Raw genomic sequence first — 23,849 nt, 5'->3', positions numbered from 1 at the left:
CAGCAGCAGAAATGCCCTACAGTTCATCCAAACTCTTTCTTCAACGATGCCAGTGCCAAGAAATAGGCAATGGGATTCCCTTGAATTCAATACTGCTCTGGTCTGTTCTCTAGATTGGTACTGCTTTTCTAATAAAGTGACAGTAGACTGCCCTGTGAAGTGTGAATTAAGGAATTTTATGATTTAATGATTCTCAATCTCTTGAGAAACATTCTTCAAAAAGAGAAGGAGCCTTTGCTGTGGCTTTTAGAGAACATCTAGGTCACCACAGAATATAATAAGCAGTAATTATGTAGTAATATATTATAGTTAATGTGGTTATCAGCATTACATATCCTGTGAGGGACCTTTAAGAAGAATCTGCCCAGTTTTAGAGAAACTGGGAGAAGTTTTAATTTGGTCTATGTTGCTTTCCCTGCCTTCTTTCTCTTTCTGTTTTTCCCTCTTCTCTGCTACAGGTCTGCCATATCATCTTCTTCCATTTTTCTCATCATCACCTTTCTCTCATTTTTTAATCCTCTTTAGACAATGCTATAATTTTTAAAAGGTTCAGAGGTAGAATCCTAAAAGTCTTGTCATGATTTCAAACTCTCAAAGTTTGATGAACACTCTGAATAAGCAGAAACTCTCTCCTTACTTTCCCAGGGCAGAGACCACATTGCTATAGGTGTCAGTGCAGTAGTTGCATTTCACCTCATGTCCATTTTGTTCATGTCAGTTTGAGGCTTGAAATGCTCAGAACTTACTGAGATGGGTGAGAATTCATGTAGAATCACAAAACTGTAACAGAACATAGAAACTATCTTTGTCTAACTCTTTCCATTATATAGATGAGGAATTGAGCCCCAGAGATTTGTCCAAGGACACACAGTTAATTAGTCATGAAGCGAGTTAGAATTCAGGCTTATCCTGATCCTTATTCTCGTGCTCTTCTACTTTCTACTTTCTAATCAATGTCAAAATTGGGCATGGCTCACTATGTCACATGCAGACTTGTTATTATAATAATCTTTCTGCTATCATGGGAGTGTTCATGTCAGCAGATATTTGTCAGATTCACTTTATTTTTTAGGGGTTTTTTTGCATTTCTTTTCTAATTAAATTTTGAGTTCAGATTCTCTCCCTCCCTCTCATACTCCCTCACCTGTGGAGAAGGCAAACAATATGATATCAATTATACATGTGAAATCATACAAAGTATATTTCAATGTTTGCCATATCACAAACAAAAAATGAGAATATTATACATCAATTTGCACCCAGAGTTAGTACGTACCCACTTGAGCTTGATAGCATTTTTCTTTGTGAGTCTTTTGGAATTGTCTTGGATCACTGTATTGATCAAAGTAGCCAAATATTTGACAGTTAAACATTATTACAACATTGCTATTACCACGCACAATGATTTTCTGGTTCTTCTCACTTCACTTGGCATCATTTCATATAAATCTTACCATGTTTTTTTCTGAAAACTTCCCCTTGACATTTTTTTTAGTATAGTAGTATTCCTTCCCATCATATGCCACACCTTGTTCATTCCTTCCCAATTTGAGGAGTATCCCTCTAATTTTCAATTCTTTGCCACCACAAAAAAACCTACTATAAATATTTTTTGTACATAGTTTTTTCCTGATCTCTTTGGGATATACACCCAGTAATGGTATTACTGGATCAAAGAGTATGCACAGTTTTATAACCATCTGGGAATAGTTCCAGATTGAATTTCCCCTCCAACGGTTGTCATTTCTGATAGGTTTGAAGTGGTACCTCAGGCTAAATTTACCTTTCTCTAATAAATAGTGACAGAGCATTTTTCATATGATTATAGATAACTTTAATTTCTCCTTCTGAAAACTGCCTGTCCACATCTTTTGACCATTTATCAATTGGGGAATGGCAGATATAAATATACATATATACATATATAATATATAAATTTTATAAATTTAATTCAGTTCCCTGTATATTTAAGAAATGAGACCTTTAACTTGCTATAAAATGTTTTGGTATTTTTTCATTGTCTATAATACCTTTTAGCAAAATATAGTTTTCCTGATTGGCTCTCTCTTTTAGGTCTATTTTTGCTTTTGCTTTGTTTGAGATCATGATCACTGCTCTGCCCTCTTCATTCAACTAAAACATAACAGACCCACCTCCACCCCTTTATTTCAATTGTGTGTGTCTTTTTTTGTTCCAAGTGTGTCTCTTGCTCACAACATATCGTTGGATTCTGGTTTCCATTCCATTCTGTGATCAGTGATTCCATAGGTTAGCTTATCCCATTTACATTCATAGTTATAATCACTAACTATACATTTCTCTCCATCTCATTTTCCTCTACTTATCCTTCTCTCTTTCTTTTTATCTTGTCCCACCTCAAAAGTCTGTCTTGCTTCCAACTGATGCCTCCCCAAATCTGCCCTCTCACTTCTCATTTCCTCCAATATCTCTTATCTCCTTTCCCTCCTATCTCTTTATTGGGTAAGATAAATTCTGTACTCAACTGAATGTGTGTGTTTATATATTCTCTTCCTTTTTTGAACCAATTCTGACAAGCAAAATTCAAGCATTGCTCACTACTATACCTCTGCTTTCCCCTCTACTATAGAAACTCTTGTGAGAAAATCTGCCTCATTTTATCACTCCCTTTTTTTCTCCCAATGAATCCTTCTTTCTCACTCTTAATTTTTTTTTTAGAAATCATCCTAACATAATTACTTCACACACCTGCCCCCTGACTATGTAGACTTCTTCCAACTGCCCTAATAATGATAAAGTTCTTAGGAGTTGCACATATTAAGATCTAAACAGCTTAATCTCAATTGAGTCCTTTATGATTACTGTTTCATATTTACCTTTTTATGCTTCTCTTGAGTGTTGTCAGATTTTCTATTCAGCACTATTCTTTCAATCAGGTATTTTTGAAAGTCCTCTATTTCATTAAATATCAATTTTCTCCTGAAGATTATATTCAGTTTGTTGGGTTTTCTTGGGTATAAGTCTAGCTCCTTTGCCTTCCAGAATAGCATATTTCATGCCCTCTACTTTTTTAATGTGAAAGATGCTAAATCTTGCATGATCCTAACTGTGCCTCTGTGATATTTGAATGATTTCTTTCTGACTGCTTGCAGTATTTTCCCCTTGACTTGGAAGTTATGAAATTTGGCTATAATACTTCTGGTAGTTTTCATTATAAGATTTCTTTCAGGAATTCATAAGTGGATTCTTTTGATTTCTATTTTATATTCTTGACCTGAGGTCAGGGCAGCTTTCCTTTATAATTTCTTGAATATAATGTCTAGGCTCTTTATCATGACTTTTAGGTAGCGCAGTAATTCTTAATTTATCTCTCCTTAATCAATTTTCCAGGTCATTTGTTTTCCAGCGATATATTTCATATTTTCTTTTGTTTTTTTTTTTCATTCTTTTGATGTTTTGTTATTTCTCAAAATTTTAGTCATTAACTTACACTTGCCTAATTCTAATTTTTTAAGAATTATTTTCTTCAGTGAATTTTCATACCTCCTTTTCTATTTGGTCTATTCAGCTTTTAAAAGTAATATTTTCTTTTTTCTTTTTTTTTTGTCTCTTTGGCTAAGCTGCTGATTCTCTTTTTATAATTTTCTTGTCTTGTTCTCATTTCTTTTCCCAACTTTTCCTCTACCACTCTTATCTTTCTTTAACTCCTTAAGGAATTCTTGTTTGCCTTGGGTCCAATTAGCATTTTTCTTTGAGACTTAGTGGAGTTTTCACATTGTTTTCTTTCTTCTAAGTGTATGCCTTGGTCTTCTTTGCCACTATCGTAGTTTTCATGGTCACATTCTTATTTTGTTGTTTTCTCATTTCCCCAGCCTTTTTCTTCACTTTGAACTTCATGTTAAAGTTAGGCTCTATTCACCTGGGAATAGGGAGGATCATCCCAAACTTCTGTTTTCAGTTAGGTCTGGGAGTATGCAAGTCTTCAGTGCTTCCAAGGTAATGCTATACTGGTAGAAATGTGCTCACTGCTCTTTTAGTCTGCCCTCTGGTGTTTATCCTAGAAGAGCCTTTGCTCCTCTGCAGCCACAAGTGCTAATTCTCCTCCTGGCCTTGGAACTGTGACCAGGTCCCCTGCTCCTTTGTGACCTATCACAAGCACTTCTCTCCATCCTTTGACACAGAACTACTTGTGGGTAATAGAGTTGACAGTCAGCAACAGCTGTACCCAGTGGCAGCAAAGAGTCTCCTGTAATATTATTCTGACTAGTTATCTGTCTAACCCCACAACTGTCACTGAGCTAAAAACTCCTGAAGCTGAGCTTCTGCTATCACTATTAATTCTGCTCCTGTGGCAGCTACCTATAAGGCCCATTGGTGGTGCTTCTACTGCATTCTAGGCCTATACCCACTCTCGTGTTATAGACCTTTCCTGTGGACCTCCTAACTTGTCTTAGATTGGAAAAATGTCTATCTCTATCCAATTTTTGGATCTTCCACTCCAAAATTTGATTTAAGCATTATTTTAAGGTGTTTGAAGGAAAACGTTGACTCTGCCTCCCATTGAAGTAAGGTTCATTGGAAGGAAGGAAGGAAGGAAGGAAGGAAGGAAGGAAGGAAGGAAGGAAGGAAGGAAGGAAGGAAGGAAGGAAGGAAGGAAGGAAGGAAGGAAGGAAGGAAGGAAGGAAGGAAGGAAGGAAGGAAGGAAGAAAGAAAGAAATGGAGGCATCTGAGGCTATCAGAAATTCAAGTGTTGAAAGGATAGAATGGAAGTTCTCAGTAATGAAATTCTGTCAATATTCAAATTATAATAATACATGGAGAAAAATATCAAAAATAAGTTGAAAAATAAGACAATAGGACCAGGCTCTCCCCATAACCTTTGATTTCTTTCAAAGGAGATATGTATATACTGAAGAAAAGAAACAGTAAGAGTTTGGGAGAGAAAACAATAAGGAGAAAAGTAAAAGAAGGAACATCAAAATAAAGAAGGGTATATAATTACCACCCTCTCTCTACTTACCTTGGTTTAACTCTCTAATTATCCTTTATCACATTCTACCTCATATCACACATATTAGGTACATATCATAGCCTTCTTATTTAATCATAAATTCCTTGAGTGCAAAAAGTAGATTGTGTTATTTTTCACCTCTTATTCCTTGTACTTAGCACAGTAACTTGCACATAATAAATTGTAGTAGGAATAGCAATGAATTTGAATAGTCTTGGCTCTGCTTCTTACTACACTTGTGTGACTCTGGCCAAGTTAATCAGCCTGCTAACACTTCTGTTTTCTCCTATGTAATATGACTGTGACTGGACAAAATGAACTTTAAGGTTATCTCCAGGTACAAATCTTGTAATCTGGAGCCTATAGAATTAAAAGATTTAGATCTGGAAGGGACTTAGAGCCCAATTCCTTAGTCTTATATATATATGAGGATAGCTCAGTCCCAAAGAGGTTATATGACTTGCAATAAGTAGTAGAGGCAGGGTTTAAATTGATTGCTTGTGATTTCAATCTATTGCCCTTACCACCAGAGTCCATTTTGCCTCCTCCACCCGGTCATAGGACCATCACGTTCACACACAGGTCACATGTTCATTGGCTCACCAATGGCATATATCCTTTCTCAAGTTATTTCTAGTCTACTATTTCTTGGCTATAACCAGCTTATTTCCATTCATTCCTTGAGTTCAGATTTAGACAACACTGTAAACCAGAGGGGATCCTATACAGTGATTTTTGTGCTTTCAGTTAAAGATGAAAGTGAAACATTATAATAATGGATTAAAGTAAGGGTTGGGAGGGGAACTGCTGTTGTAAGTGAGAGGGCTGTAGGGAGTGAGGGTGAATGAATGGGCTTCTGGAGGGGCCAAATGGAGGGAAGAGTTCTAGGGTGACATCATTATGTCAGAGCTGTAAAGGGAGTAAGGGTGGGGTGGTCAGAGAAAAAACAAGGATGAGAACATAAAGACTTTTATCTAGAAAGAAAATTTGAGATAATGTGAGGAAAACTTAATGGAATCAAAATTCTTGGTTAAAAATGTGGGAATATTTGCTGAAGAAACTTTTTTTGTGTGGCTACAGAGAAATTAGAGACTTGAGATTGTCAAGCTTGGCTTTTCAGGTTTTTGAGATACAGATGGAGAGCAGATGAATGAAGATTTAGCCAAGGCTAGAAGAAATGTTAGTGAACACATTATGTTGAACCCAGTAGCTGTTCAACAGACTTGCTTGTATATGACTAATTGATTTTTAGATAATACCCAAACTGTATTTGGAATTCTTTGGAATATTTATTTGCAATAATTCTTTCAGTTCTTAAAGCCAAATGTGTGTTGAGTAAGTGTTTGTTTGTTGAAACCTCTTTTATCAGGCTTAGAAAAATTGATTGATGGGCTTATTCTCTGTCAAAGCTCCAGGAGGAATGATTTTGAAGGCTTCAGGGTCTTTAGCTGTGATTAATTTCTCTCTTTCTATTGTGGAATCCACACTTCTATTGAGAAAAAGGCCCTGGGTTAGGATTAGCCCATGTAGAAAAGAGACTTCAGTGCAAGTAGTTGGGCCTTAGACTAGCAGATCATAAAGCACTGATCTCAAGCTGATGAATAGAGAGAATATCAATGTGAAAGCATAGAAAGGACATTGAACTTGAGTTAAGAGACCTGACTGCTAGTATTGGCTCTGGCATTGACCTTGATCCTCTGTTTCCTCATTAGTAAAATCAGGAGGTTGAACTAGGCAGTCTCTAAGGTCCCTTACAGCTTTATGATTCTATAAATGTGCTATCCTAAAATGAAATCAGTCAGAGCATCATAGGATGCCTAGGAATTAGACATTCTGGTGATAACTTCACTTGTTTAGCCATTTTTTCCATGATCTATTGAAGTATAGCTTCTATTTCCAGATATTCTAAATTACTACCAAGAAAAGGGCACAATTTTTTGCTAATTGTACTTGTTCCCAGGTAACAATAGTGAATTCTAGGTGTTATAAAAAGGTATAAAAGAAATAGAAGATGACTGCCACTTAAAAAACATAAAAACACAAAGAAATGGTAAACAAGTTCCAGGAAACCATGATGGAAATTGTATATAGAATAGGGGTTCTAGATTTTTCTCCATCATGCAGCAAATCATATTCTACAAATATCCAAATCCATGTGACTTACAGAAAGGAGTCCCCAAATATTTGTGCAAGAAGTTTTAGTGTTTTACACAATAAGCTGATTATGTAATTACTCTTACATAGGACACATTCTGCTTATAATAATCTTTTCCTGATCCCTGGGAAAATTACAAAAAATAAGAATTCTATTTTAATTGATACAAACTTTTCTTGAGTAAAATAATAGATACTATTTTCAACTTAACTTTTATGTAGCACAGTAGATAGAGAACGGGGCCTGAGTGGAGAGAACTTCAGATTTTAGAGGGTTTTCCTAAAGGGTTTTTAGTTTATTTTTTAATTAATTAAATTATTTATTTAATGTATTTATTTTTATATTTTACAGCTTAAAGAAACATAATATTTTTATCTTATAATTATATCCATTATGTGAATTTCTGGTTATATTATAGCCAAGACTTAATTATCCAGGGAGCAGGTTATTGCTGCATTTCTCCTCCTTCAATCTTTTGCTTTGTCATTCCTAGCTGTGTGGCCCTGAGCAAGTCACTTAATCCCAACTGCCTAGTTCTTTCCACTCTTCTGTCTTAGAACTGATAGTAATATAGAAAGAAATGGTTTTTTAAAAATTTATTGTCATATTAAATCAAATCAGTGGAATAATTTATTTAGATTTGTGCATTTATTGCTATACAAAAGACTTCTAATTGATCAAGTTTGGGAATATTCCTGCCCCAATACAGGCATAGTCCAATTTTCTAAAGACTTTCTTTTTTTTTTAATATCCTAAGTATGTATAGACTTTGTTATTAAAATCTAGGAATTGGGGGCAGCTAGGTGGCTCAGTGGATTGAGAGCCAGACCTAGAGCCAGAAGGTTCTCAAGACAGATCTGGCCTCAGACACTTCCCAGCTGTGTGACCCTGGGCAAGTCACTTAACCCCCATTGCCTAGCCCCTATTTCTCTTCTGCCTTGTAACCAATACGCAGTATTGATTCTAAGATGGAAGGCAAGGGTTTTTATATTTTAAAAAAAAATCTAGGGAATCAAATGCAGAAGGATGACCTAATAATATTTTTATCTCTGTTGATTACAAATCTTGCATCTTTCTTTTGTCTTATATAGAATTGCAAATGCCACCCCTATTCCCGGAGACTTGCTTCGAGAAAATACAGATGAGGTATTTCCAGATGAACAACTCAGTGATGGGGAGAATGGTATCCCTGTTGGTGTATCACCAGATAAACTTCCTGGATCTGTGGGACACCCTCGTCCTCAGGAGAAGGATGTCTGGGAGGAAATGGATGTCAACAGGAACAAGATAAAGCTGGGGATCTGTAAGGTGTGTGTCTCTTAAACATGAGTTTTCCTCCACTCCTCACTATATTTATCTTACTGTATTAAATTAGCAGTGTGCGACTTCATTAACAGTAGTAATTAGAAGTATACAGAATGCCTAGCAGCTCGTGGATATTTTAATTTAATTCGCATTTCTGTAACAGATTTTATCCAGGCTTTTCAGTTAACTAACATCAAATATTAATTTTTAACTTAGCTATTTGAGAACGATGGGGATATATATTATTTTATTTTACAGATAGAAAGGCTTAAAAAAAACTTTTCACAATATCATGCTAAGTTACCAATCTTCCCTTCTGCTATGGTGACAGAATTGGGGAAGAGAAGGAAGGGAGGGAGGGAGGGAGATAAGTTCGATCTTATAACTTAGCAAAACTTGTGTGGTAATTTGTTATTACATGTAATTGATTGTTAGTAAGTAAGCAAGTGAATAAATGAATGGATGGATGAATGAATGAATGAATGAATGAATGAATGAATGAATGAATGAAAAAAATGAAATAATATCCTTTAAAATATAATATGTAAATATATTTTGTTCCAGTAAATAGATACACAATGATAGAACTGTCAGTACATACTGGTCATTTGCCTCTCCCAGATGTGGATAGCAATGAATGCTCGTCAATCTCTATATCTCAAACCAGGGAAAGGGGAACAAACTAACAACATATTTGGAATGTGTACTGTATGTTGCTGATTATACCTGCTCTAAAATCTTGAAGATCAATTTATATAGCTACTCCTAATTCAGTTATCTAGTCTCAAGTAATTTCCCCTTGTCCTTTTTTTTTTTAAATAAAGTTCAAATAAATAATTATGGTATAATAGAGGCAGCAGTTCATTTATCATAGGTACAAATTTAGGGACTTCATTGCTCTTATTTATTTGTGTGTTTATTTAAGCCCTTACCTTCCTCCTTAGAATGAATACTATGTATTGGTTCCAAGGCAGAAGAGTGGCAAGGGCTAGGTAATGGGGGTTAAGTGACTGGCCTAGGGTCACACAGCTGGGAAGTGTCTGAGGCCAGATTTGAACCTAGGACCTCCCATCTCTAGGCCTGGTTCTCAATCCACAGAGCTACCCAGCTGCCCCTTCATTGTCTTTAAAGGAATGTTCACATTCAGTACCTTAGAAACCTTGGCGTTTGCTTTCTTTCCTTTTCTTTTTCTTTTTGTGGAAACTGATTCAAAGCCCAGGATTTTTGTAATGGTTGTTTTGATGATCAGAAGTGAGTCTTACAGACATTTTTATCATTCCCATTGGCTTTGGAACTAGAAACTGATGCAGCTAAAGCACATTAAAAGATTTTACTATGAATGTTACCCATTTTTCAGTTGTTACACTTTGCAAGGAACATGCAATTTTTGCCCTATGATTATATTCATTATGTGGATTTCTTGTTATATTATAGCCAAGTCTTAATTATCCAGGCAGCAGGTTGTTGTTGTATTTCTCTTCATCTTTTGCTGTGTCATAAAACTACTGATGGTTAGCCTCTCTAGCAGAAGTTTTAAGACAAAAAAGGACATTGAGAGAGAAGAAATAAAGCAAACATCTCTTGACTCCATTTTGGAATCTCTTAAAAGAGTTTGATGGAAAGGAAGTTGAAACTGATGGCTAACCAGAAGCTTCTGGATCATTCATTCATCTGTGATCTCCTTATTAGCACAGCTAATATGCCATGTCTTATAAAGAGATTCTGAAAAGAATCTTTGCTATCCAGTTGTCTTGCACTGTATCCTATCAGGCATCCCCTTGAATGAAACAAAAAATCCTGACTAATCAGAGGGCATGTGACATCTACCCTGTCATGAGATCATGACTCATCCCAACATGACCTTAGGTGACCCTGTCATTGCAGAGTATGCATTGCCTCATTGGTACAGTTCTGGAAATGGCATAATGCAAAGAGGCCTGGACTTGAAGCTATGGGACCTGAGCGTGGGTTTCAGCTCTGATAGTCATTGGCTCCATGACTATGGCCAAACTACTTTTCCTCTTCTCAGTTCTTTCATTTGTAAAATACCAGCACTACATGCCTCACAAAGCTGTTTGTGAGAAAAGTGCTTTATAAACCTTAACATTTTCTATAAATAAGAATTATTGAGCCAAGATTAGTTTGTTCTCATTTCAAGAGAGTCATCAGTAAGATCTGTCAGTTGGCAGTTCACTCCATAGAATATGCTGACTGATCATTCTGGACAGTACTCTTCTTAGTCTTTCAGCCTAAACCTTCACTGTTTATTTAACTTAAATGTCATTGACAGTTGGCTCAGACCTTGTCCATCATTAATTTTCACAGTGATATACAAGTAACTTGAATTCATAATAGATTGTAGTTTATATCAAAATGTTCCACATAGTTTCCAATAAGCATAATAAAAAGAAGAGATGATAACTGAATATCTATAGAGAAGATTGTCCATGGCTGCCTTATATAGACTCTGATTTTTAAGGGATTATTTATTCATTTAAAATATACATTTTTTACTTATTTTCCCTATTCCTAAATCAAAACCATAATCAAACTGAAACTGAAAAAAATCTCTTTTTGAACTTGATACAATTCTGATTATTAATTCAAGATATCAGTGTGCTGATGAATAAACACACTGTAGAATCAATTTGTCAATAGACTTGATATCCCTTCATCTTGATTCAATAGAATCTATCATATATCTTACTTATAATGAATTGTATATTTTTATATTTTGTATAGGCTGCTACAGAAGAGGAGAATAGTCATGGTCCAGCAAATGGTATACTGAATGCACCAAGCCTTGGTTCACCAATTCGTGTTCGTTCAGAGATAACCCAGCCAGAGAGAGATGTACCATTAGTACGAAAGCTAAGGTCCATCCACAGTTTTGAGTTGGAAAGACGTCTGACCTTGGAGTCAAAGCCAGACACTGACAAGTTTCTAGAAACCTGGTATGAAATGTGCTCTCTTCTTTCATTTTAAAAGAACTTTTTGGGAGGGACTCTCATCATAACTTCTCTCCTGTTATCAACATTTCTGATAGGAAAAATGTACAGTTTTGCTACAGTGATCTGTGCCTGAGTTCTCAGTCAATGTTTACATTTTGGGTTGATTTTTAATATGAATTCACAGAATCTCAGAATTGAAGAGACATGAATGGTTATCTGGACCAAGTGAAAAAGAATTATTTTTTACAACATTCCCAATAAGTACTTATTCCCACTTCTTGGAGGCTCATATTTATGGGAAACCCTCTGCCTCCTGAGGTGGTCCATTGTATTTTTTGGAGAAGATATGAACATTTGGAGGTTTTTCCTTCCATTCCTCCTACAGCTCCTTTTCTACAATCCATACCCATTTCTTTTAGTTTTGTTCTTGAGGATAAACTGAGGAAGACTATTTTTATTAATACTTGAAGATGATTTCCCTATTTCCCCCCCACAAGAAATGACACTCTGCAATACTGAAATGCTTCAGTATGTCAAAGTACTTCCTAAAATTTGATGCCAAAAACTGAACCAAAAAGTCTAGTTTTGATCTAACAAGAGCAAAGTATCATAAAATTTCCTTGTTCTAGATACTTTATCTCAGTTAATGCAGCTTGATATTTGCATTACATATTAACTTTATTGACTGTCATGTAACACTGTAGATATAAATTTTAATGCACTAAAAGTTTCAGATGTTTTTTACAAGAACTTTTTTTTACTTCTTCAACTGATTTTTTAAACCCAAATATAACACTTTGCTTTGCTTTCTATTGAATTCCAGCTTATTAGATTGTCCATGATTTTAACTTAATGAGATCTTTTTTTGATCCCAGCTATTATTGTTCATTGTACTAACAACCCTTCTTAGCTTTGTGTCATTGTGGATTTGATAAATATACCATCTTTGACTTCATCTAAGTAACTAATGAATAATTGTTGAACAGAGCTAAGAACAGTTCAACAGGGCACTCCAATAGACTCTTTTCTCCTGGCCAACTGTAAGTCATTTATGACTCCTTTTTGAACTTGATCTTTTTTCCTATCCTGAATCCACCTAACCAGCTATAGCAATAAAAGAAGAAGAAGAAATTGAAAGAATTAGAACTAGTCATAAAGAGGAAATGAAAATGACAAAATATTATCTATCCTGTACTTCTGGCTGGAAATCCAGGATTGCCCCTGGGCTTGACTCTTGGAATGTTCATTCATCCCCTGACTCCATCCTTGTCCCTCTGTATCATTTATGATCTTTGAGTGAGAGTCTATCACTCTGAACCAGGCCATTCCCCACTGGTGTTTTTTTCCCCCTGTATAAGATAACAGAGTACAGTGGAAAGGGTGGATTTCAAGTCAGAAGATCCACAGTCAAGTTCCAACTGCTCTCTGTCACTTTACTGTTTTGCATAACCTTAAGTCATGGGCTTCATGTCACTCATTGGGCCTCAGTTTACTCTCTAAAATAAGGAAGCTAGACTGCCTGATTCCTCCTGGTTCTAAATCTGTGACCCTATATGATCTCAACTTGTTCATAAGGATTGCATGAGAAACTTGTCAAATACATCACTAACTACATTCACTGTGTCTTCTAAGGCACTGTCATTAGTTGCCAGTCTAGTTAACCATGTCAAGAAAAGAAATGAAGTTAGGCTGACACATAGAGCAGCTAGATGGCTCAGTGGAAAGAGGCTGGAGTCAGGAAGGCCTGAGTTCAAATCTAGATCAGACACTTACTAGATGGGTGACCTCAAGCAAGTTATTTAACTCTGTTTGCCTTAATCCACCAGAGAAGGAAATGGCAAACCATTCAAGTATGTTTGTTAAGAAATCCCCATAATGAGTAACAGTCCATGGGATCATGAAGCATCAGACACAACTGAACATCTGAACCTCAACAATAATAGGCTGACACAGAGCTATTTGTTGATGGGCTTATGCTGACTCTTAGTAATCACTACTTCTTTTCAAATGCTTATGTACCATCCTTTTTTTTCCAGTGCTTTTTTTTTTTGCTATTATCAAACAATGAATACATGAGATCTTGTCATCTCTGTACTTTTCTAACAGTTTTGTGATTCTTAAGGGTCTGGTCTGTTGTAGAAAATAGTCTGTGATAGCTTATTTGTTCTATTTTCATATGTGAATATATATAACTTATGAGTATCAGGAATATTCTCAAAATATATATAACTCATTCTCATAAAGATTTTGTAAAGATGAGAAAAGCTTATAGTTCAGTAGTTGCCGATATTCTCTTGATTCTCTCATTTGAGTAATATTCATGATTTTTTCTCCATGCTTTTGGTATTTCTGCCTTTCTCAGATATCTTATAAAATGATTTCTCAATGTTTTCAAGATTGTGTTGCCTTGGGGGAAGCTGGGTTGCTCAGTGGATTGAGAGCCAGGGCTAGAGATGGGAAGTCTTGGGTTCAAATTTGGCCTCAAACACTTTCTAGCTGTGTGACCCTGGGCAAGTCACTTGACCCCCATTGCCTAGCCCTTACCACTCTTCTGCCTTGGAACCAATACATAGCATTGATTCTAAGATGGAAGGTAAGGGTTTGGGGGGTGGGGGTAGAGAAAGATCATGTTGCCTCCAACACAGATTTTCTTAGTGTCTACTTGATCTGATCTTCCTCATTTCACCATTTGGAATGCCATTTCAGTTTCTTTGTTTAATGCAGCAGGGACCTGAAGGTTCCAGTGTGGTTATTAGACTATCACTGATGATGATCCCTCTACATGTCTCTTGAAACAAAAAAAAAAAAACAAAAAACCCAACTTGTTCCATTTTCTCTTTCTGTTGCACTCCTGTCTGTTTCATCAATGAATGACCTTGGGATAATTCAGCTTCACTGGATTGCATACCAAACATTTTTATACACTTATTTTCACTTTTACTACTATTGACTCATTAAATAAGTGTTTTACAATTCAGTTTATAGTCTAAATTGTTTTTTGTCCTTGGTTTTCATATCTGCTTGGCAAGGAGATGAAGTATTTGCTGATAATGGCATTTTAGGATTCTTTTGGTCTACTTACTGTGGCAATTGTTTTGTATTAAGCTTCTTACAGGAAGTGGTAATAACCATCTTCAACATTTTGCCATTTTCATTTTCCCATTTTGGTAATCATTTGTCCATTTTTTACACATCTGCCTCCACAAAACCTGTCATAGTTGTCCCTTCTCTCCTAGTTTAGACTGTCATTACCTTTGCTAAAGTTGGTAATTCAGTTATTTTTTAGTTGATTGTTTAAATATACCATCATATCATCTGCAAAGAGTGATAGCTTTGTATCCTCATTGCCTGCTCTGCTTTTCTCCTCTTCTCCTCTTATTGCTATAGCTAGTATTTCTAGTACAATATTGAACAGTAGTGGTGATAATGGACATCCTTGCTTCACCCCTGATCTTACTGAGAAGGCTTCTAGCTTATTCCATTACAGATAATGCCTGATGGTTTTAAATAAATATGACATCATTCTAAGGAAAGCTTCATTTATTCCAATGTTTTTTAATAGGAATTGATAGTCTTTTGTCAAAAACTTTCTGCATCTATTGAGATGATTGTATGATTTCTACTTTTTTATTGATATAGTCAATTATGCTGATGGTTTTCCTAATATTGATGCAACCCTGCATTTTTATCATAATCCCTTCTATCATAGTATATGATATTTGAGATATATTGCTATAATCTCCTTGTATTTTATTTAAATTTTTTGCATTGATAGTTACTAGAGAAATTGATCTGTAGTTTTCTGTTCTTGCTTTTCCTGGTTTATGTATCAGCACCATATTTATATCATAAAAAGAATTTTAAAGTATACCTTCCTTGCCAATTTTTTCCAGATAGTTTACATGGTATTAAAATTAATTGTTCTTTTAGTGTTTGATAGAATTTACTTGTGAATCCATCTGGTTCCTGAGGATTTTTTCTTAGTGAGTTAATTGATGACTTGTTCAATTTCTTTTTCTGAGATGGGGTTGTTGAAGTATTCCATTTCCTCTTCTTTTAATCTGAGCAATTTATATTTTTATAAAAATTTATTCAATTCACTTAGATTTCTTGTTCTGGAGAGTTCTGAGAAAACTAAAAATTTTCAATCCTCTTAAGGTGGTATGATCTAAGGTCACTATTCACCTGGTCCGTGCTGTGGTGTATACTTGGAAAGGACTTTCTTCCCCAATAAGCCACCAGTGCTAGCTCTCCTCCTGGCCCTGACACTATGACCAGGTTCCCCACTCTCCCATAGCCACAATTTCTGGTACTTCACACTGTCTTGGAATTGAGACCAGGGTCCCTACTCCCCATGAGCTACCACAAGCATTTCTCTCCTTTCTGGAACCCTAACCTAAGCCCTTGTTCCCCTGCAGCAATAAGTGCTATTGTTCCTTTTGGTCCTGGGACTGCAATCCAGAACTATGTATGGACAATGCAACAAGGTCCTAAATGCAGGTCCAGCAAAGGGTCCCCAGCAATCTTCTTCTTGAGCCCGCCACCAGCTGTGGGCTGAGAATTCCTGAAGCTGCTGTTGTTGCTGTTGCTGCTGCTGCTGCTGCTGCTATGAATGCAGCCGTCCCCAAGAACTTTGCCCAGCACCTTGCCCCAGTACTTTGCACAGTACTTTCCATATAGTAAGCATTTAATAAATGTTTCTAGTTAAATGAATCAAGTTGAATTTGTTGTTCATTTAATAATATTAATAATAATTAACATTTAAAATGCTCAATGGTGAAGGCAATGCTTATAGATTTGTATAGCTTGTTATTCTTAGTACCCTTTGCCCACTTCTATAATCCTCAGAATAGGACTGAGGATCATTTGCTCCTGTTGTTTCATAGGTGTGCACAGCCAAAGAATTAATCGACTAGTGGCCAACACAGTGGTGATGAGCCTCTCCATCTCTGGCTCTGTTAGTCTTAGACAGCACCTTCTGTCCATTTCTGGGACTGTACTCAGATCCTCTCTAGCCTGGTAGAGCTTGCCACCATTTCTATTCTATTTGCATAGCCTATAAAAAGCTAGAACTCCCTCCTGAACTTAATGAGACATGTATCAAGGTAAAAGATAAAATGATTTGAGGAAACAAAGGTTGGAGCTTCAGACATCAAAGTAGAGCATTTGGAGGCAGTTTTATCCAATAAAAGTTAACAAAAGGGGTTAGTTAAATTAATTTTGCTTTTGCAGAGTGACTAGCCTTGGTAGGCTGAGTAATTAAAAGAATTTGGTTTATTGAAACATTTCTGATCTTTAGTGCCTTTTTTCTTTTGTATTCCTTATAGTATGGGGTCATCTCTAAATACAAAGTAGATGATTAATAATGATATTTTTATCCAACAAAATAGATTTGTATTAAGCACCTACTGAATTTTACAAAGATTGAGGACTAAGAAAAAGTCAGTGGATGCAGCAATTAAGAGGTCATTGGCAATCTATAAGAGCAATTTTAGTAGAGTGGTAGAAATAGAATTCTTGGTGGTCATGGAGTGATTTGGTGGTGAGTACATACAGGCAATGAATTTCAACAATGTTCAACAGTGAATGGGAGATGAGATCCAGGACAATAATTTAAGAAGATGATAGGGTTAAGGGAAAGTGGAACAATAGATAGTGAAAAATTAAAGGACCATCATGCCATATGAGGATTGAAGGAACTGGATAATCTTTAGCCTAAAGAAGAGATGACTTAGGGAAGAACAAGATATCTTTTTTCAAATATTAGAAAATCAGGCATGTAGAAGGGGGATTAAATTTGTTTTATTGGCCACAGAGAGCATGACAAGAAGTGGTGGGTATAAGAATTTGCAGAGAAGTAAATTTATACTTAATATAAAGTATTTTCTATTAATTAAGGATATAAAATGTACTGCCTGTGGAGGTGATGAATTTCATCTCACCAGAGAGCTTCAAACAAAGGCAGGATGACCACTCATTGTAGATTAAAGGTGATCAGTAAGATGATTTTTCTCAATCTATAATTTTATTAAAATGAGAGTGTAAGGATGGAATCACCAGTTTAACATTTGGTTTAGATTGGATTAGACAAGAGGGGTTTATATTAAGGACCAGAGTGATAGGGTTTGTCTTTTTAAAAGGTGGGCCAGGGGGCAGCTGGGTAGCTCAGTGGATTGAGAGCCAGGCCTTGAGATAGGAGGTCCTAGGTTCAAATCTGGACTCAGACACTTCCCCAGCTATGTGACCCTGGGCCAGTCACTTAACCCCCATTACCTAGCCCATACCACTCTTCTGCCTTGGAGCCAATACACAGTATTGACTTCAAGACGGAAGGTCTGGTTTTAAAAAATAAAAAAAATAAAAGGTGGGCCACTCTGTCTACTAGGACTAACGCAAAGTCTGACCACTCTCCAAGTGGTATGCTGCTGGTCATATTTTGTGGTTGGGAAGCTATCACTTGAATGAATGATCTGTTGAGAGTTTATCAATTGCATTAGCAGGGTTTTTTTTTCTCCCAAAGGAATTTTGAGTAACTTCTTTCTCTTTCCATTTCCTTAAGCTTAGAGAAAATGCAAAAAGACTCCAATGTGGAAAAGGAATCAGTTCTCCCTGCTTCTCTTCTTCATAAGCCTTCTGCTCCTCCTGTGATCCGTACTGACCACATCTGGCACTATGATGAAGAATACCTCCCAGATGCTTCTAAACCTGCTTCTGCCAACTCCCCAGAACAGGCAGACGGTGGCGGCAGCAATGGATTTATTGCTGTCAACTTAAGCTCCTGCCAGCAAGAGGTTGATTCCAAGGACTGGGTGATTGTGGATAAGGAAAGAGACCTTCATGATTTCAGGACGAATGGGGCTTTAGGGCATAAAACTGGAAGCCCTTCAGATGAGGAACCTGAGGTGCTGCAAATCCTGGAGGAATCTCCTCAAGAACAGCAGAGATTGGGTCCTTGGGTAGAAGATGGTCATCCAAAGAATGGAGTTCCTGGTGTGGTCTTGGCACTGTCTGTGGCATGTCCTGCCACTGAAGCATCAGAGCAATATGCAGATAGACTAGAACTTCAGGCTGGAGCTGCTGGCCAGTTTCTTGCTGCCACACCCACAAGCCCAATGGAGGCTCAAGCAGAAGGACCTCTCACACCAGTAAGTGATGTGCTCATCTCCCATCCCCTCTGTCCTCTGTTTAGGATGATCTAAGAAAAACACTAATTATTACTCCCCTAGAATTCTTCTGCAAATGATTAAGCTCTGCAAAGGGACATATTTAATTGAATTTTCAAGTTAATGCCTTTTAATTAGTGAATTAAAACAAAATAGTTTTAATAATGTAAGTATCTCTTCTTTATGAAAACTTAACAGAAGAATTTCATAGGTTCATAGACCCAAAACTGGAAGGGACATCGAGTTCCACTTCTTTATTTTACAGATGAGAAAACTGAAGCCTAAGAAAGGTCAGTGACTTGCTCAAGGGCATTTAGGCCCTAAGGGTCAGAGCCAGGATTCAAACCAAGCCTCCTGACTCCAAGTTCAGGGCTCCCCACTGACTCTCAGTTGTCATTTCAGAGGCTTCTGAAGTCCCCAAGGAATGATCTGAAGAATTCCTTCTGTTCTCTGAGTAGAGGGCTAGGGAGCCTATCTGCCTTCATGGGAGCCACTCTCCCAGCAAAGGCTTAAAACCTGGAATGTAAGTGATTCAAGTGCCTGGAGTGATTCATCAGATTCATCAAGGGTTCCCATAATCAGCCCCTGCTATGTGAGGAATAGTTAAGATACTCCATACAAGGGTAAGAAGGCAGTTAATTCTGCCCAAAACTTAATAATCAACGGTTGAAAGGGCCTCTATGATGATTTTTAACACTTATGTCAAAGAAAAACCTTAGATTTTGGGCCCAGGCCTTCCATCTCCAGATAGTAGCAGAGAAGAGAAGTGTCAGATTAATGTGTCAGGGGTGTTTAGAGGATATACATAGACCTAGAAAGTGTAAGCAAGTGGCCTCTGGCATTCATGTGCACAGAGTTGTGATGTAGAGGACTGTGTATACACACAGTGGGTGTGTCACAGGACTGCTCTGCCTGAGGGATTTCCATTTTGCTTCTGAGCCCTTAGGGCTTTTGTCCCCTTGCTCACATTGTGGTTTCCAAGTGCCACTCTCTCTCCTCCCACCCACTTTCTTGAGCCCCAACTTAAATAAATACATATACCTTTTTAATGATTAGTATCTTTTTTAGCTGGGCTTACATAAATTGGGTTCAATTGGCAGCTATTTAAAAATATTATCTCTTTAGTTCATATTAACCTCACCCACAGTTGCCTCTTGGAAATATGAGAATGTAGCTTGAATTGTCAGTAAAGGGGTTCTCATATATCACACAAACACTCAAGGTAAAGATGTTTGGATCTGATTTGGGACAGCCTTCATTTTACCCTCACAGAAAATCCAGAAAATATTTTATAAATGATTCTCACTAGTCCATAGAGAAATGCAATTCCCTGGTAAATTCCAGCTTCTCTCAGGACTTATATAAATAGCCCCTTGATTGCATAGCAAGTAGGGGATAGGACTCTCTTTGGTTAGGAAGCACTTTAAGTTAATTAAGGAGGCAAGCTTCTGACATTCTGATATGTCCCACTTCCCAGCTGAGACCAATCCGGCCTTGTGGTCCTGTTCTTATAGCTTGTATTCCCTCTGGAAGGAAACTACACTTGGGATTGCTGGAGAGTCAAGCTTCTTTTCCACTAAATTTGAAATGTTCAGCTAATTCACAATAGTAGCAAAGGGCAAATTCCAGGCCCTTTGGGCCCCCTGTGCCATGGTCTAAACTCCTGGTTACTCTGCCAGTTTCAGGAGGAAACATCCTTCCTTTCATATTCTTGATCTTCTCCATTCTGTGAGAGACAGCTGCTGTCTAATAATTCACCTTCTTTCTTTCAAAGGCTAAATTCCAGAACTCTTGAACTTGGGGTTTCTAGAGAACCCCATAAGGCTGATGCTATTCGAGAAATATTCCCTCCTCTTTTTAGGAGGCTAGAATTCAGGAATTCCTACCACTTGGCCATTGGTATCCCTTTTTTGCAGATGCTATTTAGTTGGCTGAGAACTTGGGATCCAGAACTTCTCAGCATAAGACTACATACAGTTCCCATGTGATCCCCAAGGCAACCATTGAAGGCTCCTCTAGGATGGGGACAATTCTGCTACTGGCTTTCATTAGTTAAAAAAGGGTAGCTGTGTGCTTTATATACTATATATATTTTAGTGTTTTAAAGTTTTTCTTACTTTTATAGCTATAGTAACTGTATATTATTAGTTTTATGAATGTTGTCTTGTTTATATAGGTTTTTCTCATTAATTTTAATTTTTCATATTCATTATGGCACAAGAGAGTATTCAGTTATATTCATGTCATAATTTGTTGAGCCATTCTCCAATTATTGACTACATAATTTGCTAGTAAAAACTTTACTATGATGAATATTTTCATGCCAATAGATCTTTTCTTATTGTAGGTTACTTTCTTGAGATATAAATCCATTAGTAGGATTATTGCATCAAGATTAACAATAGTTTTATAACTTTTCTTGCATCATTCCAAATTATTTTCTAAAATAATTAGACTAATTTCTAACTCCATTATCAGTAAGTTACTGTTCCTTTTTTCCTGCATCTCCCAACAACATTGATTTTTTTCATCTTTTTCATCATGACCATTTTGATAGGGAAGAGGTGTTCTGTTTGCTTTTCCTGACATAATTGTGGTTGGATCTACCTTTTTGGTGAAATTTGTTTTCTATTGCATGAGACTACCATCTGTGCCTGTATTTTTGGATATGATTAGGCCATGATCCCTCTTTCTGAGTTTGGACTCTGTACTTTCTCTAGTAAGAGTCCTACTTATGTAGACTTTATCTGTTCAGAATCTTCATTCAGATACTTGTTTTGGAATTGATTCCTTTGGCTACCAGTATGTTGACAAAATGGAGATAAGGACCCAGCACAGTGACTCATACATAGTAAGTGCTTAATAAAAATTGGCAATTTCTATCATCATTATAATTAATATCATGTTATTATCTACTGAATTTGTACCTACAGAATTTTAAAATTTACTATTTATGTTTAACATTAATTTTGAGTTCCAAATTCTCTCCCTCTCTACCCCTCCCCCACCAACTGAGAAGGTAAGGAATATGATTTCCAAATACATGTAAAATCATGCAAAACCTATTTCCATATTAGCTGTATCACAAGAAAAATAAAGGAAATGAAAAATTATATTTTTGTTCTCAGAGTTTATCAGTTTTCTCTAGAGGTGAATAGCATTTTTTCATCATAAATCCTTTGTAATTGTCTTGGATCATTATATTAATCAGAGTAGCCAAGCCTTTCATTTGATCATTACAACACTGCTGTTACTATGCATGATGATTTTCCTGCTTTTTCTCACATTACTTTGCGTCAGTTCATATAGTTCTTGCCATGTTTTTCTGACACCAGCCCTTGTCATTTCTTATAGCCCATTACTATTCCATCCCAATAATAAACCACAACTTGTTTAGCCATTCCCCAATTAATGATCATTCCTCTCAGTTTCCTATTCTTTGCCACCACAAAAATAAAGTTGCTTTAAATATGTTTGTACATATAGGTCATTTGATCTCTTTGGGGCACAAAACTAGTAGTTTTGTAACCCTTTGGGGATAGTTCCAAATTGTTTTCCAGAATGGTCAAATCAGTCTACAATTCCACCAACATTTTATTAGTGTACCTATTTTCTTACATCCCCTCCAACATCTGTCATTTCTAGTAGGTGCAAGGTGGTGCCTCAAAGATGTTTTCAATTGCATTTCTCTAATCAATAATTATTTAGCACATTTTTTTCATATGACTCTTTTTTTTTTGGCTTTTAAACTCTTACCTTCCATCTTAGAATCAATACTATGTATTGGTTCCAAGGTCGAAAGTGGTAAGGACTAGGCAATGGGGGTTAAGTGACTTGCCCAGGATCACACAGCTGGGAAATGTCTGAGGCCAGATTTGAACCTAGAACCTCCAGTCTCTAGGCCTGACTCTCAATCCACTGAACTATCCAGCTGCCCCTTTCATATGAGTCTTAAGCTTTGATTTCTTCTGAAAACCACTTGTTTGTATCCTTTGATCATTTGTCAATTAGGGGATGGCTCTTATACATGTGACTCAGTTCCCTATATTTTTGAGAAATGAGGCCTTTATCAGAAAAACTTGCTGTTAAAATTTTTTTTAGATTACTTCATTGTCTATGAGTACCTTTTAACAAAATGTAGCTTCCCTGATTGTCTTTCAGTTAGATCTATTTTTGCTTTTGCTTTATCTGAGATAATGATTACTACTACTACTGCTTTTTTTTTTTTAACTTCAGCTGAGGCATAACAAATTCTGCTACAGCCCCTTATTTTAATTATTTGTGTCTTTCCCTCTCAGATGTGTCTCTTATAAACAGCATATTGTTGGATTCTGGTTTTTTTAATCCATTCTGCTATTCACTTCCATTTTGGGGGTGAACTCATCTCATTCACATTCACAGTTATGATTACTAATTATGCATATCCTATTTTCTTCTTTTTATCTATCTCTCTTTTTATCCTGTCTCTCCTCAAAAGTCTGTTTTGCATTTGATCACTACCTCCTTTAATCCACTTTTCTTTTTATCATTCTTCCCTCTCACACACACACATTCCATTTCTCTTGTCCCTTTCCTCTCTTATTTCCCTATTGAGTAAGATAAATTTCTCTACTCAACTATGGGTATATATAGTCTTCCCTCTTTGAACCAGTTCTAATGTGAGCAATTTTCAATTGCCTGCCACTCCTCTGCCCCTACCCCACCATTTCCCCTTCACTATAAAAGTTCTCCCTTGTGTAACTCTTTTATGTGAGAGAATTTTCCCTGTTCTACCTCTGCCTTCCCCTTTCTCCTAGTAAAATCCTCTTTCTCACCCCTTCATTTTTTTGGAGGTCATCCCAACTTTGACTCAAATTCATGCTCTCTATCTATGTAGACTCCTTTTAACTGTCCTAATAATGATAAAGTTCTTAGGAGTTATATCTATCTTCTTTCTATATAGAAATATAAACATTTTAACTTTATTGAAAACCTTATGTTTACTCTTTCATATTTACCTCATATTTCTCTTGAATCTTGTGTTTAAAAATCATATTTTTTATTCAGTTCTGGTCTTATCAGGATTGCTTGGAAGTCCTCTATTTCATTAAAATATCCATTCCCCCCCCCCCTTAAGGATTAAGGATAAGTAGGTTATTCTTGACTGTATTCTTGGTTCCTTTGCCTTCCAGTATATTATATTCCATGCCCACCACTGGTCTGCCACCACATGGGTTCCAGTGTTATATTTGCCAGCCTCCTAAGTTATCTGGTTGGGAAAATGTCTCTCTCACCTTTTGCTGGCT

At 36.5% G+C, this 23,849-nt stretch overlaps 1 protein-coding gene across 4 annotated transcripts in view; it reads left to right on the top strand.

Annotated features, from left to right (window-relative positions):
- TTBK2 (tau tubulin kinase 2) overlaps window positions 1-23,849 on the top strand; it is a 256,669-nt gene that overhangs the window by 197,755 nt on the left and 35,065 nt on the right. For 3 of the 4 annotated variants that reach the window (XM_056810339.1, XM_056810338.1, XM_056810341.1), the window contains 4 exons: window positions 8,237-8,453; window positions 11,193-11,404; window positions 17,961-18,546; window positions 21,320-21,415. In XM_056810339.1, the coding sequence (XP_056666317.1) occupies window positions 8,237-8,453; window positions 11,193-11,404; window positions 17,961-18,546; window positions 21,320-21,415 (1,111 nt within the window). The remainder of the gene's footprint in view (window positions 1-8,236; window positions 8,454-11,192; window positions 11,405-17,960; window positions 18,547-21,319; window positions 21,416-23,849) is intronic. The other variant, XM_056810340.1, reaches the window with a different exon arrangement.

This window comes from Monodelphis domestica, chromosome 1 (genome assembly GCF_027887165.1).
Source record: "Monodelphis domestica isolate mMonDom1 chromosome 1, mMonDom1.pri, whole genome shotgun sequence".
Classification (NCBI taxonomy): Eukaryota; Metazoa; Chordata; class Mammalia; order Didelphimorphia; family Didelphidae; genus Monodelphis; species Monodelphis domestica.
The sequence above is the reverse complement of the archived record's forward strand: the minus strand, read 5'-3'. Positions and strand labels throughout refer to the sequence as shown.